The 20,145-nt window shown below is 37.8% G+C and overlaps 1 protein-coding gene across 1 annotated transcript in view; it reads left to right on the top strand.

Annotated features, from left to right (window-relative positions):
* sema3e (sema domain, immunoglobulin domain (Ig), short basic domain, secreted, (semaphorin) 3E) overlaps positions 1–20,145 on the top strand; it is a 161,151-nt gene that overhangs the window by 58,139 nt on the left and 82,867 nt on the right. Inside the window, exons 2-4 of the mRNA XM_028814961.2 lie at positions 12,872–13,032; positions 15,086–15,145; positions 17,677–17,796. Of these exons, the coding sequence (XP_028670794.1) occupies positions 12,872–13,032; positions 15,086–15,145; positions 17,677–17,796 (341 nt within the window). The remainder of the gene's footprint in view (positions 1–12,871; positions 13,033–15,085; positions 15,146–17,676; positions 17,797–20,145) is intronic.

Raw genomic sequence — 20,145 nt, 5'->3', positions numbered from 1 at the left:
GTCTTAATGCAGCAGACTACTTTCTGTTTGCCCTCTGCAGTGTGTTTGTTGTAATAATGAAAGGCAGACATCAGTCAGACTGGGTCAGATTCTTTATTCCCTTGTATGAAATAAAATAAACCAGGGTATCATACAAGACAAAAGACTCCTGTCTAACTCCTGGACCCTTCAGACTTTCTGTCTGTTTTACATGACATGCACATTGTAATGCAATTATTTACATGAATGTCTACTAAAAAGACCCACTTATTTTATCACACTAATAACACAGACAAACCTTTTATGAAGCAAAAAGAAACAGTTGGGTCACAAAAGAAAACAGACATCCCCTTAACTCATACCGAAATATAAATTCAAATGAAATATTTTCATATTCAAATAAAATATTAAAATGGAAACCATGGAGAAAATGAATGCTATGTCATTGCAATGTGCCATAGATGTTCAGACTGCATTTTGCAACAGAAATAAGTGCCTACCTTCCAAGTAATAACTATGCAGTCTTGAAAACACTACCATATATATTTAATGTCATGTCTTTTATAAAAACAAAAAAGAAATATTCTAGTAAAATCAAAAATATAGTGAAACAGAGAAAGAGAGCTTGAAAACCACATCTTACACTGTGTGCTGCACTAACTAATGCCTCACAAGAAGGGAAAGAACATTATAACTTTAAGATGGCTGATTTTGTGGAAGTTCACCAACAACATACATAAAAAACATAAAATTCTAAATAAACACTTGGCTACATTACCAATGTACTGAAGCTTTAGAGACCAGATCCCAAGTTCTTAGCCACTAGCATACACATATACCTTGTTTAAAACTATCTCATGCATTGGTAGTACATAATTCATAACCTGGCTGACAGTAGACATCACCTGGCACTTACTGCTAGATCCTTAGTTTAAAAATTACTCCTGATGTAATCATTCTAAAACTATAAGATTATATTTCCTACAGTCAACTGTAAATGATTGGTTATGTCTTGATGTTCTTCCAGATTTATGAAGTGATAATATTTAGTTACCCTTTGATGTTTGAAATATTACATTTTCCTTTTCTGCAGTAAAGCTAAAAGATAAGTGCTGTTCTTTTTTGATAAATGTGGCAAAGTACCTCATAATCTGTGAAAAAGAATAACATCATCCTCCTATCAAAACTAACATGGCTTTAAAATGTTATACACAGAAACGCTTTGTGATACTCAAGTGAGGGTAACAAAACACTTACTTATCCTGCCGAAGTCAGACTGAACAGGTTCTGTGTTCACAAACAGAGAGGGTAACTCCCTAATTCTGTCACCTCATTGACTCTCTTCCTTTTCCTATTTTTGTCACTCACTTTCTAACTCTAGCCATCTCTCTTCTCTCATTTGTCGTATTGTTTATTTTCTCACAATTATCAACTCATTTAGTCCAGGTACATTGATTCCATTTAACCAGTACCATGTTACTCCTTTGATCATTTGTGAACTTAAGATACTCTAAATATCAGAATCATCAAGGTCAGTACTACCATTTCCACATGTCTCATGTACAGGAAAGCATACAATCAGGCTTGTGTACCGAGACAGACTCCACCAGATATCCCTCAGCATCCAAGCAACATGCCATACTACCAGGGAACAATTTTTAAATTGCTTTCTAGTAGCTTTACAGTGAGGCCAAACATAGGAAACACTTTTACTTTTTGACACAGTCAGCGCAATGACAAACTGTGTCAGCCTTGCAGCACTTCTTGCCCTTATGTGCTTACTGCAGATCACATGTCCTCAGTCTGAGATGTACCACACTGGCATGTACCCCTAGCAAGACTTCAGTAAACTGGGATTTTTCCATTGCCTGGGTTAAGATTTGTCTGTTTTGTCTGACTAGAAACTCTGCCTCTGAAGTCTGACTTGCTTAATCACTGCATTAAAGCTCCAAATGTTGAACAGTCAGCGTTTTCAGCTTTTTTTAACCATGTTCTTGCACTTCAATAGAAACCCTGAAATATCTTACAGAATAAATCAATATGAATACATCTGCAGTGTGGACAATGTCAAAAGTAAAGAGTGCCTTTTGTAAATTGGCTCTGCGTGCCTCTTCTAAATTGGTTTTATTGATTTTCTCCTTTTCAGTTGGTGTCTTTTTATTTTTCAAAGCAGGTATATTGCTACATTTTTAAAAATGTCTTTAGTTAGTTATAAAGAACAAAGAAGAGGTAAAGTGGAGTTCCACAGACTGCTTTGACTAGAGAAGAAACTCATCTTGGAGTTCAGTTGCGTGCAGACTTCAATATTGGAGGATTTTGTCGTTCATCTTATGTAAATGAGCATGGTCTTGCCTCACCCTTTGAATTCAGCTCACACTAGGTTCTTCCCGTGGTTGCAGACACTTTACAAAGCTTTACATAATGAAAAACACACATGCATAGCACCAAACACATACTTTGTTTAACTTTGTAGAAAAGAACGAATAAAAGAAAAATAACAGAAAACATGAAAAAAGAAACAGAGATCTGAGGAAAATAGAAGAAAATAAATCAATCTCTAGGGGCTCATAAAGGTTGCTCTGGCCACCTTTCATGCAGACAAAAACCAAAAAGATAAGATTCTTTATGAATGACCTTAATCATCGGCTTGCCTCTCTGGAGGTTAGCTGCACAATTCATTTGTCTTTGCAAATTCTATATCTTGACTTCATCGTGATTGCTTATGAAATGGAATGATGGCATTACGGTACCCAGGGAAATGGGGAAAAATACATTAATACCATAAGGTCAAGAAAAAAAGAGCTAAGAAAGTTGACCCTACTTCTAGATGACTAGTTCAGCAGCATTGCTTTCAAAAAAGCCAGGCTAAAAATGTAAGTCATCAGCGTGGACTTTTGAAATGTAGTAACTAATAGGGCAGCTGTCAAATTGCCTAGAAGATCATTTTGCAGATTTATGATCAGGTAACTAAAACTTAAACCTTCAAAAGTTTTTTGCTTTTTTTTTTGTTATGATTTTTTGCAGTCACAAAGCTAACCAACATTTCTGGAGTGGAGACCAAGTTCCCATTTATTAACTGTTTTCAGATCATCTATCTAGAAAATTACTAACCCCACCATTTCATTATCGGTAAAGTAAGCAGCAATTTAGGTTTCCTAATGTACATATCTAGTAAGAAAGCTAGGGTACCTGGAGAAGAACCTATGTAAACATGAAAAGATTATGCAACTCCACTCAGACAATGATCAGATCTTTATTCACTAAATAGAAATAAATCTGAAATGAGCTGATTACATTGCATTGTATTTTTAATAAAGCCTCAGATTTTTGAAAGAACCAAGTCACTTGCATGTCACAGTCAGTGGCGTAGCTGGGGGGGGGCAAGGGGGGACATCTGTCCCCGGGCGCAGCATCCAGGGGGCGCCGAATTGATGTTCCCCATTGCATTTTGGCAAACAGGAGGGGGCGTGAAATCTTCAGTGTCCTCGGGCGCTGAAAACCCTAGCTACGTCTCTGGTCACAGTTTTCATGGTGCACATGTGATAAGAAAAATAAAGATTGAATTGCTACAGACCAACTATTGACTTTTTAATTCCCTTGGGGGCATATGGAGATAAAGCACTTAGACAATACTTCGGACATGTCTCCTGTCTTCTAAAGTTCATCAACCATGTTGTGTAGCTGCCAGCAAGGACTTGGGGTAAAAAGTGGCATAGCTTCCTTAATTCACTTGTGAGTGGCGTGAAATGGAGATGTCTGGTGTGCTTGAGTGGCAAAGGAGGAAGCAGCTGGGAACATCTTTCTTCATCGAACACCCGGAAGGGGCCTGGTGGGAGCAGCCACTGAATAAACCAGAAATTCCTTTTTAGGGCCACCTTACCAGCAGTCGGCCTAAAGTATTCCATTCTGCAACCTGGGTCATTACAATATTCTTTCTCACTGAAGCATACAGGTACATGTGAATTATCGGTCCAGCAGCAGCAGGGAATATTTTTGCAAAATAATGAAATAAGCTTCGGTATAGTTAAAGAATATAAGCAAATGTAAATTTGACTTTTCAGGTAATATGGCATAGTTGTCTGCAGAACAGAGAGAGCAATTCACATTTGGGCATCAGCACCCAATGTCAATAATTCTGTTTGGCAATGACATTCCAAAGTAAATCCTTGCTTATAGCCCTGAAAATGCCGTGGAGGAAGATGAGCAGTAGAGTAAAGTGCCCAGCCATTCTCCTTTTAAAACAGGCAGATGTTACAACAGTGGTTTATTTCATGCATTTTTCTTAAAATGATATAAATATACTGCTTTGAAAAAAATAGCCAACATCAAGATGCAAATCAATACACAATAATATTTTTGGTTTGATAGAAGTACAGTAAGTTTACTGAATAATATGACTCCTTTACCCATAAGCTCCATTATATAAGGCAAGATCGTGCTAGTTATTTTTAAAAAAGTATAAAATATGCTTCACTTTAGAACATAATTTCATTTGGCAAATTAATAAATACCATGACTGCGAAGAAACACAACTTGAAAAATACCAAACTTACCCTTTAAATTGATTTGAAAATGTACTCTATGCATAGCTGTCAGAAAGGGGATAGGAAAAAGCCATGTCTTGTTCTATGTTTTCATGGTAGTGGTGTCCATGAGTAAATGAGAAAGAATAAGTTGGGAGGTTTGGTATTAAATATATTTGAGTAGCAGAAGCTTAATAAGCATTTCAACAGCACTTATACTATTCATCAGTCAGTAATGTATTTCTTTTTTGTATAAAACAATGTTACTCTTAAAAGTGCTTCAATGACCCCATAATGTAAAATAGAGGAATGGACTAGAACTCTGACCAGGTTGTTTGTAGGTGACCCCAAAAAGGACTGTGGATTATTCCTGATCGAAACCATGGTCTCCATCCTTGGCCATACTGCAGTCAATCAGTCGCTGCCACTTGTTTTTATCTTCCATTGCTGCTTCCTCATAACTACAGTATCCTCTGAAGCTTTTGGTGTGCTCTTATCTAATGTGACCACTGCCTGCAAATTCATTATCCAGACTTCACTACATAGCTGTCTTTTGAGGAGCAGAGTCAACATCATCTGCACTCATTTACCACACCTACATAAGGAGATCCAAGCCAGAATCCCTGCCGAGTCTCACCAGCGACTATACAACCAGGTTAATGGATTGTAGCAGAGACGAGGGTCTTGTAATTGCTGCAGTTTAAGTCTTTGATTCCCAAAGTTCCACTGAACCATACCACTATTGATAGATGCTGTTAAGGTGTTTGTGGATTATCTTGCATCCAAGCCACAAATGTTACATTATATATAAATATGTTATACTAGTATCTACTGAAGCTATAAGAAATTTTTAATTATACCATGATATGGATTTTTTGCCAAGGCCTGTGTGAAAATTGCACATTCTGTCCGTGCCTGTGCAGTCCAGTTTTCCTTCCATCATGGCAAAGGCATTAATGTTACATTAGCGGTCAATTCTAACTTTATCCCATATTTTGCATTGCACCAAATTTTGATGGGCTAGGCCATGACCGTCATGCCCTAACTTTTTTTAAAAATCTTATGTTAACAGAAAATGCAAAGGTTTCAAATTGAAAGTAGTTCATAGAAGTGAAAGCTATTCTAAATATTTACTGTATGTATAATGACAAACTCCAGTCACCTTAGCAATATTCTCCTTACGCGGACTGATTAACAGTTTAGCAGGATTAGATTGTTGACAATTTAGCATGATCCTAGATATCTTGGTTCTTGAAAACTCTTATTGGATGTATTGATATAGCAACAAATCATAAACCTCAAACCTGCTTAGGAGCAGGTTTGCTCTATGTAAACAAATAGCTTCCACACTTAACTAGTTTCCATGCATGGAAATCTGTTCAGCCATGGCCTCGCCATTCATAGATGAGCGACTGATTGAAATCAGTGTGTAGATAATAAGAATAGAATTTCAAGGTGAGAGAGTTTTACCAGATCATCAACATCTTTTTGCCTGTCCAGAAGATCAACTTTTTGAGAGATATCACTTCAGCTGAGAGGTAATTTTATACATCAGAAATTTATTAGCTTCTTATATTAGGAGCCAAACTCAGAGAAGTTGTGCACTCATTACTATACAGTCTGTGTGCATTGCTCTGAGATTTTTTGCAGGCAGCACTTTTTTTTTATACAGTGGGCGATGCAGAAAATCTGTCAAAGAGAATTGTTTGTCAGGCAATTCACAAAGTCTACTTGGCCCTGAAACACTTCCTCAGAGTTTTTATTGTTTTTCCTGGACGTCTGTGTGTACAGACAATTAAAGGGGTCTTTTATACCATTGCAAGTAATGAGGCAAAAGTCTACGTTTCTTTAAAGAAATTTAAAATCAGACTAATATTCTTATTTACCAGGATTCCCTATTGTGATTGGAGCATTGGACTGTACTCTGATCCAAATCAAAGCCCCATCAGGTGCAAATGAAGGGGATTACATGAATAGAATAGGCTTCCACAGTATTAATGTACAGATAATGTAACCTATAACATTACAGCTGAAAATAACCAATAGGCCTGTTGACATAGTGAATATATTAGTCTAACAAACATGTTGTGAATACGTTGAGATGATCTGTACTGTATCTTGCATCATTTCAAACATGGAGGCTAGATGGCCAAGGTCAGTTCATGACTTCAGAATTTTTAGGGAGTCACACCTGTATTGGACACTTGAACAGGGTAATACCCATACATATTTAGAAATTATGGTGAAGCATTTATGTTACTCAAAATTGTTACATTTCATCATGATGGGATCCTGCTTGGAGACAGAAGCTATGTCTGCAGACAGTTTTTAATGACCCCATTATCCAACACCAACTCTGGCCCACAAATACAGCTCTATCTAGGACAAGGACACCTAAAGGAGAGATTTCAATGTCTAAAAAGGCTGAGGGTTGCATCCGACAGAGCATGTCACATAATTGTTGCATGCTCTATCTTACACGGCATAGCCACCATCAGAAAAGAAAGGGCCCCTGAGTTGGTGGCACAGCCTGATGATGACCTTGAGCCACTGCACCTTGACCAACCCAGTGGCAGAGCTACCAGAGACAGAATAATGGCCTAGTATTTTCAATAATGACAACACAACTGTTAAACAAGACTCTTTACTTCCTTTCAAACTGTAAGTGGGAGAGAATGATTGAGCAGTACACACAATGTGAGAGAGAGAAAGAGAGAGATTCATTCTTTACCATTTGTTTCTGAAGTAGTATATTTGCAGTTTTATTTTGGTTTTCCTCAGTTAATCCAGTTCCATGTCCTGCTGCATTTTTCTCATTTTTAATTTTCTGTATGTCATTTTCTGTTGAAGATATTCTTTATACAAAGCATGCACATTTTTCCGTAAATAAAAATCAAATACAAATGCCTTAGGATTTTTGTCTACATGGTGCCTCTTACATATATTGGGAAAAGGATGTTAATGATAGAGCTGCTAGGCAAGAGGAAAAGAGGAAGGCCTAAGAGAAGGATTATAGATGTGGTGAGAGAGGACATGCAGGTGATGGGTGTGACAGAGCAAAATTGAGAGGAAGATATGGAACAAGATGATCTGCTGTGGCAACCCCTAACGGGAGCAGCCAAAAGAAGAAGAAGAAAGTACCTCTTGCCTCTGCAGTAATATGGACTAACCCTCTGGTGGTGTCAGGAAAAAGCACACAGTATAGCACTTTGTAGCCTTTTGCCATGTCACGTGTTCACAAAATATAGCAAATCGTTCAAGAAACTTCATTAAGACATCACAACTAACCTCCCCATTTCCCCTTTTTCGATGTGGACTGTATACCAGAAAGGGCATGTGTGCTGGCAATAGGCTCCTGCACAACAGTTGACCAGTATAGGAATGCTTACAGTGGAGTTTATACATTATTAAATAATTAAATAAATTTTTTACATACTTACCTCTTCTCCTGACGAGTGGTCAGACACTGTTTCCTCATCCAACACATCATATGGGTCAACCTCTCATTGCTCAGAATCAGGTGGAAGTATTATGACATTCCCTGCAACTGACCCATCAAAAAGGTATATATGGAAATTAAACCACAAGGCCTCTGAAAACACACCTATGGTACACACAAAGAACAAATATGTGCAATGCTGATCCTTTATCTGCAATGAAGTTACCACTGCTGCATCCTGCCACTGGTTCTGAGGAAAAGCTTCCCCCTTCAATGCCCTCAGAAACAGGGTGTTGGGCATTTTGCTGGAGAGCCAGCTCTTCAACAGGGGTGAGGTCTGCAACAGGTGGACAGCCTTGTTCTTATTACCCTTTAAAGGAATAATATAATGTAATAATAATATATCAATAAAACAAATGTTCTTGAAACTGTTTATACTGTGATATGTAAGATTTACCAGTTTGAAGTATATTTTTGTACTTCACTTTAACCTGTTCCCAGGTCCTGACTGCACTTTTATTTGATTTGCATTATAAATAATAAATAATGATGTAACACTCTGGAAATTTAACGTTGTATACAAATTGTGATGTGTGATTCACTGTCTTGCACCCCAAAACATGAGGCTGAGCCTCAGTACTTTAGCAAAACTAGCTTTATTTAACTTGAAACAGGAACAGCACGGTTGTTTATTGCAGCGGGAGCTACCAATCTCTTATACACAGACACAGCAAACGGGCATAGTTGGGGCCAGATCAGTGGACAATTATACTGTTCCCTGCATTTATAATGTCCCTTGCATCACCCATTGGCGACAGGTGCATATAGCGCAATCTCGATCAGCTCATAGTTGTTTCCGTGCACTCTGCTGCTGTGCTGCGAACTGGTGGTTGCCTTGGCAATGGACAAGCAGTCCTCCACAGACATGGCAGGTGAACCGGCATGCCATTCCACTGGGGTTTGGGGGGTCCTAAAAGAGTTCTGAAACTTCACAAAATAATAAAAGAAATAAACGTTTAATTTGCCTGCTACTTTTTGCCAGATATTTTTTTCGAGTTTTGGCAATTTTTGCAGTGTTTCCTTTTGTACATATTAATTTCTTGAATTCATCATACCGCTCCAGTGAAACTTCTTGCTCAGCCTGGGAAAAAATGTGCACTGTTGCTTTAGCCATCTCTATCCACCAATAAGTGCCTTGCCGATGTTTTCTAGTCTTGATATATATGGGCTTTTCAAGCAGCACAGGAATGCACAGTCATCTTAGATGATTGAATCCGGCTATGCTAATCTAATCCTCAGGTGCGTTTGGAAAACCAACATAATCGAATGAATTTAACTGCCATTAGCTGATCCAACATAAGGCTTCTGATCATGGACAATTTAAGTGATGTGCATAGAATACCACCCTGATCTCAATCCAGTGAATCAAGCATCATCAGGATTACAAGCATCAAGTTGTCTGGAGTGATGAATCGGGTATTTTAGAACGAGCACAACGTATAGTGGAGGTAACACAAAAAGGCTTGAACACAAGTCTCAACAAACAAGAGTATGTATTAATGGGAAACTCTTCAACAAGCATTTCCAACACCACAACCAGAATACGGCTAATAAAGCACGCACCTATGCTGTTTATATGTAAACTTTTCTGTCTTTCTTTCTCTGCCTTCACTTCTCTAAGCAAGCATTGTTCTCCTCTTCCCGACTTTGGCTCCTGGAGTTGTGACAGGCAGCTCCTTTTATGTTACACCCGGAAGCACTTTCAGTGTCCCGAAGCTGTGGTGGGAGCTCGAGAAAGAGAGACTTACCAGTCACAGTAGCACCACTTGGTAGTGTCAACAGAACCCAAAGGGTAGAGTCAAGGAATCCTGTTTTGATGATGCCCTGTGGGAATCTGGGGCACTGCCACAACTGTGGGGGACTGCCATCTGGTGCTCTGGGGGAGACACTGCCCCATGCATGCTGTCCCCCCCTGCCCACTGAAGCTGAGGGCATCCCATTCGGGCAACGTTCTGGCCTTTGCTCACAAAGGGAAAGCATCCCTGTCCTACACTACCACCACGCTCTTGAATCAGCACTGTATTCCCACTTATCTATAATTTGCTATAATATTCCTATATGAATTAATAAAACATATAAAAGATTTTGCGTAAATTGTAAATTTCAGTAGTGGAAGGCAGCAAAGTAGTGCTTACTGCATTTTTATTATCAAAACATACTGTAAACACATTAATGTGTGTTCTGTCTATTCTTCATTGGCTGTAGCAGGCAGAAGATATGTGTTCCACTTTATAAAGTTTGCATTTTTCAAACTGACATTAAATTGTGTAGGTTCATTCATGTAATAAGAACTCCACCATGTCTTCTGTTTACACGTCACAGTCCTGTAAATGTGTAACTTGCCACAGATATTCAAAATTGGACTTATTGAAAGTTTACTAACATACCTTTCAATGCACTGATTTTTACAATCTGCTTGTTACAGTACATGGTTTTAACTTGTGTATAGTACACAGGACAACACAGGAAAGGTCATAAAGGTTCTTAAAATACACAAACCAAGCCAAACTGCTGTTTTATGGAGGCCTGACATGGTATTTTAAATAGTACAAAATGTGCCCCATTATAAAAACACCACAAACATTGCTGAGAAAAGATTTCGAATTTAGTAATTAGATCAGTAAACATTTAATGTTTTACTGCAAAGACTGACTTTATCATTTAGACATCAATTGACCAATATTTAGAACTGGCAAAAATTGTACTTCGGCTTATAAAAGAGTCATCTGACTGTTCACATTGTCAGTCCAGGTCTGAGAGCTGAAGAGGTCCTGCAGTTTCTTTCTCACCCTCACAACCTGAACATCTCCCGCAGTCTCTCTTTAAAATCATGAATTATCTGAAACCGTTTAACTTTAAAACTGTTGTACACTCTTCACAATAGAGTAGATCAAATTACAAAAAATGTAATTTAGTTTTATGTGTGCATGTTTGTAGCATTAAAAATGGTTGCCTTTCATGTGAAACCAATGAACTCTAAATACGCCACTGTAAAATCATAACTTCTGTATCAGCAGGACTCAGCAGCAAAACTGAATGAAATTGACTTTGACACGAAAGTCTCTGTCTCTTGAGTCTTTGCGGCATTCTCTTCCAGTTTACTGTAAATTACTGCTTTAAGTTTTACAGTAATTTTAAAAAATTCAATCCAGAAGATTTTTGTCTTAGATTTTTATTTTTTACAGGTATCCTTTTTTTAAGATGATACCAGGCCAAAATATTCCATTTTACTTTTCCACATTTCTTACTGATATATGAATTTGAGTGCAAGCAATTACTCTATCATTTCATCCATCTGGTACAAATATTGAAATATATTGAAAAACTACTTCCTGGTGTGCTTCTTTTGTGTTCATCTGTAAAAACTGTTATATGGGATTAAGCAACCTGGAGTGGTCGACGGAAAGAATTGCAGCTCCACAAGCTGAAATGTTGGGGTGCCAACTCAGTTGTGCCCGTTTAATCTAGACATAGGAATAAACAGAGGGTTTGCTTGATGGCTTCAAAACAAATGAATTTCAGGGACCTTGTCTCAGGGACCTTTCTTGGCTAACAAAGACCTGTTACTGTCACTGTGGGATGGAGCTCTGTTCTGGGGTGCCTTCTCATAACAAGTGATGCCTTCTTCCAGAAACTGCGGGATATTTAGCAGAGGGATTAGAAGGGGCAGGCAGAGGCAGTTGTCCTCACTGGACATTTTCTCTGCATTTTGAAGGGAATAAAAGAAGATTAATGCCAGCACCACCTCTCGACTTGGGGTCATAGTACATACCTCAGAAGATCCTGAAGGATAATCCACTGATGTGTGTGTGTGGCACTTGTATGTTTCACGACTCAATGTGTTAAACAAGATGAGATGTTGCAGGACAGGGCTAGGGGCTGATATGTTCCAAAGTGAAAGACAGAAGTCCATAGTGGTAAGTACGGAGCACTTGCACCTTATAATGTGACTAGGTAGGCACCACCAGGGTATGCAGTGTCCCTGGCTTGGATGCAATATATTTATAACACATAGTAGCTGTGGTTTGCATTTAATGTGCATGATGCATCCTTTCTACAATATGTCACCATACACTGACCATGTCCTTATAAACATCTTACTTATTCCAGATATACTAAATTGTTACAGGTTAAACAGTTTTAGAAACATCAATGTTCTGTGACCACTTGCATAGCTGTGTGTGCTGTGGAAAACGTCCTGCATTGTTCTTGCTCCAGGAAAATGGAATATCTGTCAGACAGACCCCAGTTTGTGGGCTACTGGGACTCCTTTATACCAAAGGCAATACGCCCGCATGATGCCTCACTGTGACAGCCAAGTCGGAAGTTTTCTTTTCTATCTTTTAAAATTTTTCTTCCTTTTTAGTCATTCTAGTGTGTGTTCAGACCATAGTGTATGTTTTAATTTATTTATTTTATCCATCTATCTATTTATGTATTTATTTATGGAGCTTCTGTAAAAAGCCAAATTTCCCCCTGTTGATAATGTTCTATCTATCTATCTATCTATCTATCTATCTATCTATCTATCTATCTATCTATCTATCTATCTATCTATCTATCTATCTATCTATCTATCTATCTATCTATCTATCTATGGAAGGATAATCAACCTAGAAGTATATCGTTCCACTGGGAAAAAGGCAGAATTCTCAGATGTAATCTAAGTGAACACAGGGAGAACTGACATACTCTGCAAGAAAGTTTTGCTGTGGTTCAGGCGTTGTCATGCAATTGTATAACATGTCCTTCTGTACATATATGGTCAATATTTTTTTAGAAACCCACTCTGATGGGTGTGTGTTTATGTTACGTATAACATTCTTATTTATTATAGTTAATTGTCATTATTTTTCTTTTTTTCTAACAGAGTTATGGGAATTAAATCGAACCACTGTATTTTATGGACCCCGTGGCTTTTTGGAACTAAAAACAATGCTTCTAGACGAGTATCAAGAAAGGTTGTTTGTTGGAGGTCGTGATGTTATGTATTCTTTGCACTTGGAAAAAATTAATGATGAATACAAAGAGGTATGAAAACTTAAAAATTGTGCTTTTTATTTCTTGTTATGTTTTGAGTCTGTTTTGTACTATACAGTATATTAGTATTATTCAATCTACAAAAGCCAACTAATTAATATAAATGCTCAATTTCTCAGTAACTGCACTTTTCAGTATTGCAAGGAAATTACACTTCAATCATGTAGGCATTTGCTACATAGGTCATTTTAGGTGTACATAAGTAAAAACCAGCAAATAGTACATTGGAGTAAATAAACAGTCTGAGATGACAGCACAGTGATATTAGGATATTAGGATTAGCACAGTTGTTAAAGACAAATGGAATATGAATACAGTTACAGTCAAACTTCCCAAAGGCATGAGAGAAGAGATTAGTCTTTAAGCGAGATTTATATGAGCCCACAAATGGAACTCATAACAGTCCACGAAACAAGAGCTACTGTGCTGAGTGTGCACTTATCTAAACTTTTAAAATGGGCTTTTGGTGATGTGAGGAGGCCGCGTCAGGGCATTTCTGTGTTTTTGCTGCTTGGTTGTGTGTAATGATGGCAGACCAACAAGGGGTGTGGAGATTAATAGCTATATAGGTTAGAAGGAGAGTTTTGAACATTTTGTTGCATTTAGCTTAATGGTTCTTTAGTATCAGTGCATACTTTATTAATTACACGCACTTACTACTATTCATGTTAAAATAAGGTTTACTTAAGTAGTTATAATTCTCCATTAAAATTGTTATTTAATTATAACCAAGTCAATCTTTTCAAAGAGATAGGTAACTACTATTTTGTCTTATCAGGTTTGAATCTGGCTTTATTTTCACTTTAGGGAATTCTTTGGGAAAACCTGTTTATGGTTTTTAGATTATATTTTTTTTTAGGATTTGGATCTAATTTCATTGAATTACGCAGATGATAAACACAGAAGATCACAGGATGCAAATTGCAGGTTTAAAGATTTTGCTAATTGTAAACATTTATTGAAAATGTGCAGCTAGGACTTACATCTGGACAGCATCACATGGAGTCTCTTTTCATGTACCTGGCAATTCTGAAAATGTACAGTAACCATATATTTAAATGTCTTTAATTTTGACTTTATGGTGCACCTCTGCAAATAGGCCTAAAATAAAAACTGAAAATACTCATTTACTCAAAAAAGTTTTTTTTTAGAAAGGCTTTATTTGTATCATAATTTGGGAACAGCCTAAATCATTTGAGTAACTGGTTAATGCTTTGAAGTGTGACTTATTAAATAAAATCTTCAAAAGCTAAAAAATGTGAAGATTTGACAAATAAAAGTGACATTTAAGTAAACACTAAATAACTAGAAAATAAAAGTAAATATGCTGGCATACAAAGTGTTCACCCAATTTTTAATTCATTCTTAAACATTTTATTAAATTTTTATTCACAATACAATTATTCTTATATATTGAGAAATGAAGCACAGCAAACAACGTGAAGTTTTGGGATTCAAATCATGGCCCTCTTTACAGGCAGCTATAAAAACATGAAAGAACTAAAATCAGTGTTAGGACTTGCATGGTTTGACTAACTTGTTTTAAGGAACTGCGGAGGTCGGAGTTCTATCACCATCAGTCACTGGTTTGGAAATGAATGTCGATTTCCAGGTTCATCAATGGTTAAATAGCTTCTAAGGAGGAAAGGAAACAGCTTCAAGTTTGTACTTCTTCCTCACAATGAACAGACATCTTCCTCACAATTAACCTCATCTATGTGAGGAGAGAAAGAGAGAGTGGTACTTGCTGTGTTTCCCTTCCTCTCGAAGTAGTGCCTGCCTGTTCAGAACCTAGAAAGCATTCCTGTAATACTCGTGTGAAACAACATAAAGATATAAAATTAACATTAAGGATTTCCCGAATCCAATACAAAGCTGGATTCAGTTATCATCCATTTCACACAACATTCCAAGATCAAAAGTTTTGTTTTATTTGTTAAAAAAACTACACTGTTTGTAAATTATTGTCCCATAATGATATGCTGTGTCCGTTCTTAAAGCTACTATTTAATGAAAAGGATGTTTCTTATTTGTTTCTTTGCAGGTATACTGGCCAAGCACAACTGAACAGATACAACAATGTCACATGAAAGGCAAAAACACGGTAAATATATATTTCCCCAAAAGAAGACTAAGCATTATATATTCATACTGAATAAAATAATTTAAAGCTAAGCAACAAAAACTTCTTGAGATATTGTGTGAATATGGTGTTGAATTTTTTATTTTTACTCACAGTGAAATTGTGCGTATATATATATACATATATAGACGCCCCTTCTACTTATGTTCCGGGGGAGCAGCCATGGGCTCCTCAGTATCTCCCCCGGGACGCTTGGTGGCAGCCTCCCTGGCTGATGTTGGTGCCTCAGTTTCCTGCAGGGTTCCATGGGAGATTGGGTTCTCCACAGCCCTGTGGGGATCTGGGGTGGCCGCCAGGGGGTGCTGCATGGATCCTGGAGACAGCCTGGACAACTCTACAGCCCCTCCCAGAAGTGCAATCAGGAACAGGTGATCAAGCACCTGGAGCACTTCCGGGTGGGCTATGAAAAAGGCCAGCGACCACCACTCAATGGCCAGAGTCGGGTGGAAGGAAGACAAAGCTGTGGAGGATTGCTGGTGAAAGAGAGAAGGGTTGTGGTTTGTGTTACTGTGCTTTGGACTGTGCTGTGGCTGGAGGGTTCACGGGGAAGACGTGCCCTCCAGATGAAGAAGGAAACAAAAGACTTTTGTTGAGTTTTACACATGCCTCAGTGTCAAGTCTGTGTTGGGTCGGGCGCTATATAGCATCCATTTCACAATATATATATATATATATATATATATATATATATATATATTCAGTTCAAATTCAGAGATTTTAAAATAATTGTTTTATTCTAATGTAAGAGCGGGTGTTAAGAGTCCGCTACTCTCCTTACCAGAATTCGGCGTCGGTTCTTCTTGGCTTGCGGGCGACCTCGGTAGCGTAGTCGACTGAGTCTTCGATGTGTGGAAAGGCACAAAGAGATGGCCAGCCCAGTTTTGTGGACTATTTGCCAGTTATATTTATTTCTTTAATAATACAACAATGGAGAATACCGCACTGAGCTGCACCATAACACTTCTCTTTTTTTTTTCTCTCTCTACCTCTCAACTCCACCCACCAAATTTCTCCTCCCTTAAACAATCTATCAATTAACTTTATTGGAATTTCCTGACATGAACTCCTGCTTACACTAATAATGTTCTTATATTTAGGTGCACAGAGCATTAATACAGAAATGTACGTATTATGTCATGAAGCAAGTGTTCTCTTTTATCCAGTTAAAAAGGGAAACGTCATCCAGTTTGACACTTGGATTATTATAATAAATACCAATGCTATTTGCCATAACCAAAACTGTTTTTATGTCTGGTGCTTGGAAGTTTAATAATTACCATTTTACTACCAAAGTGCTAGTTTTCCAAGTAAACTAAATTTACTAAAACTCTAATGACTTTACCATGCATATTTATTATTTATTATCTTCTTTCTTCTTCTTTCGGCTGCTCCTGTTAGGAGTTGCCACAGCAGATCATCTTCTTCCATATCTTTCTGTCCTCTGCATTTTGCTCTGTTATACCCATCACCTGCATGTCCTCTCTCACCACATCCATAAACCTTCGCTTAGGCCTTCCTCTTTTCCTCTTCCCTGGCAGCTCTATCCTTAGCATCCTTCTCCCAATATACCCAGCATCTCTCCTCTGCTCATATCCAAAGCAACGCAATCTCAACTTTCTGACTTTGTCTCCCAACTGTCCAACTTGAGCTGACCCTCTAATGTACTCATTTCTAATCCTATCCATCCTCGTCACACCCAGTGCAAATCTGATCATCTTTAACTCTGCTACCTCCAGCTCTGTCTCCTGCTTTCTGGTCAGTTCCACCGTCTCTAACCCATATAACATAACTGGTCTCACCACTGTCCTGTAGACCTTCCCTCTCACTCTTGCTGATATCGTCTGTCACAAATCACTCCTGACACTCTTCTCCACCCATTCCACTCTGCCTGCACTCTCTTTTTCACCTCTCTTCCACAATCTCCATTACTCTTTACTGTTGATTCCAAGTATTTAAACTCATCCACCTTCACCAACTCTACGTCCTGCATCATCACCATTCCACTGACCTCCCTCTCATTTACACACATGTAAATCAAAGAAGGGTGATTTTAAAAAGTATTTAAGACAGGTTGTCATATTAATTGGTTTTCAGTAGTAAGCAGGTTTTAGGACAGTAGCTTAAGATTATCAAATGATATAGTAGGCCTACAATATAGGCCAAAAGGTTTTAACTTTCACTTTGATATGTATCTTTCTCAAGATAATGAGACTCTTTCTTCACATTGTTCTTTTTCTTCTTCTTCCTCATTCTTTCCCACTTCTATGTGGGGTTGATATATTTGATCTACGTTCTCCATACAGCTCAGTCCCGTATCTCCACCTCAGTCAAACCCTTTTTCTTCAGACTTTCTTTTACTTTATTCAGTACAGAGAAAATATTTTCTTTTAAATTATACTACAATACTTCTAAATGTAAAATGTATGGCATTAAATTAAAATTAGTTATAGTTAGAGTATATATTTTAGTAATTAATTTTTTCTTTCCATTAGAATGAATGTGCTAACTTTATTCGGCTCCTTCAACAACACAACAGAACCCATATGCTGGCCTGTGGAACAGGAGCATTCAGTCCTGTCTGTGCTTTTGTTAGGGTTGGCCACTGGAGACAGGTAAGCTGATACACTTGTTATATAAAGTATGTAGTACAGTAGATTGTGTATTTATTATGATTATGTTCATGATAATATTAACTGTAATTTTACAATTTGTTTTACTGCATGGGATTTGCTGAATTGAGAAAATTGTGTATAGGTTTGTGGTAAGGAGACAGCTAAATAATATTAAGTGAGAATTCTTCTGACTAACAAATACTGAAAATAATGAAAAAGTTCAGTGTGTGTACTTGAAGGAGTATTTACAGCATAATCTAGTCAAAAAGAAAAGAAAATGGCTACAAAAACATTAAATGAAGACAAAATTAAAAGCATTTAAAGTAGGGAAATGGTCTACATGCAAAATAATACTCTGAGATCAAATTTACTTGATTACTTACAGTATATCCTGATGCTTCTGTTGTGTGACTTGCATTGTGAAAATGGTAATTTGTACAAGATGTCTGCAAGGATTGCCAAAAATTAATAATATTGTATAAATTATTTAAACAACATACAAATTCCTTAAGATAGGTAGTAACATATGGACATGGGAAAGGTGCTATATAAATAAACTAAATTAATATTATAATTATTATCAGTTTCCAAGGTTTAAGGCAAGATGTCATATTTTAAAGTACTATCCAAGAAAGAGAATGACTCTGGCAGTGAAAATACACCTCTGCATGCCAGTAGCTGTACTACATTGCCCTTAAAAGAAAGTGAATGAGAAAGAAAACTTTGGGACTGTCATGGTTTCATTCAAGTCTTGTCCCTGAGTTTCTTTTGTATTTTACTTTTTTATTTTGCTCTCCTTTCATTGTCAGTCAGTCATCCTCCAACCCGCTGAATCCAAACACAGGGTCACGGTGGTCTGCTGGAGCCAATCCCAGCCAACACAGGGCACAAGGCAGGAACCAATCCTGGGCAGGGCGCCAACCCACTATAGGACATCCACACACCAAGCACACACAAGGGACAATCGAGAATCGCCAATGCACCTAACCTGCATGTCTTTGGACCGTGTGAGCACCCGGAGTAAACCCACACAGACACGGGGAGAACGTGCAAACTCCATGCAGGGAGGACCTGGGAAGTGAACCCGGGGCTCTTTACTGCAAGGCAGCAGCACTACTACTGCACCACCGTGCCACCCTCCTTTCATTGTTTTATTTTTAATTCTTTTATTTTTGCAAATAACCTTTTGTTAGTTTAATTATTTTTCCCTTGTGATAGGAGTGGGACAAGATTCCTGATTAGATACCAGATGGTGACAGCCCTTTGGTGCTATAATTGGTTTTGGTTACAGCACCAGGTGGCTATACTGTATAAACTTTAGGCAGCTATTGTAGCAACTGAGTGGCATTAGCTTAGAAGCTTGTCTATTTACTGCAAAATCTCACGTATAATGCACACTCGTGTATAATACACACACTGATTTAACAGAACATTTTCAGGTAGAAAAAGAAATTCATATATAATGCACACCCTTAACTTTTCAAGATTTTATTAAAATTGCAGTAATTTTCTTTCGTAGATGTCTTGAAGACGCTATGCAATGGTAGGCCGTGCCATTTCATAAAACGAACTGCCCATCCATAAGACGATTTAAAATCTGTTGCCATCACAAAAGATTTTTTTAAGTTCCAAAGCTTTAAATCTGAGTTCAATTAATGAAACACTGATTCTCTGTAGCCTCCTATTTCTTACCCAGTCCATTAATTCTTTTTCCATGTCTAGAAAACTTGGTAGGGTCCCATGATTTGCCTTTTTGTTATTAGGCAATGCTTGCAATGCCTCTTTGTTTGTGTACCATAATCAGATATTCGACTCAGGCATAAAAAAAATGGTGACTTGCTGCCTGATTGATATTAGTTTCTGCATATTTTATTACTAAGAGCTTTTCTGCTGCAATATAACTTCTCCTTGATTTCATTTTAAAGGCTTAAAATACCAGATAGTATTAAAATTATTATCTACTGAGGGACTGGTGACTTTGAGGCTAAGGATCTGCGCCGGCAATGGGAAGGTTGCCAGTTCGAATCCCGTAAATGCTAGAAGTGACTCTTCTCTGTTGGGCCATTGAGCAAGGCCTTTAACCTGCAATTGCTTTGTCTTGGGTATGGTATTAATCTTCATCCAGCCCTGCAAGTAGGCCCTCCAATTTACAAGGAAAACGTGGGGGTTGGTGGCAGGATTTGCACTCCAGCTACCGTAAAAAACCTTACATTGTTCCAGTGTGGTGCTGCAGTGTCACCCGTTGCACTCAGGTCCCAATCCGGGTGGTTTGTCGTGTGGTGGATTGAAGGAACACGATGACCACCTACCTACTATAATCAAGTTTGTTTTGGCTTTTTGCATTGTCTG

The sequence above is a fragment of the Erpetoichthys calabaricus genome, chromosome 1 (assembly GCF_900747795.2).
Source record: "Erpetoichthys calabaricus chromosome 1, fErpCal1.3, whole genome shotgun sequence".
Lineage (NCBI taxonomy): Eukaryota > Metazoa > Chordata > Cladistia > Polypteriformes > Polypteridae > Erpetoichthys > Erpetoichthys calabaricus.
This window is presented reverse-complemented; position numbering and strand designations above follow the sequence as displayed.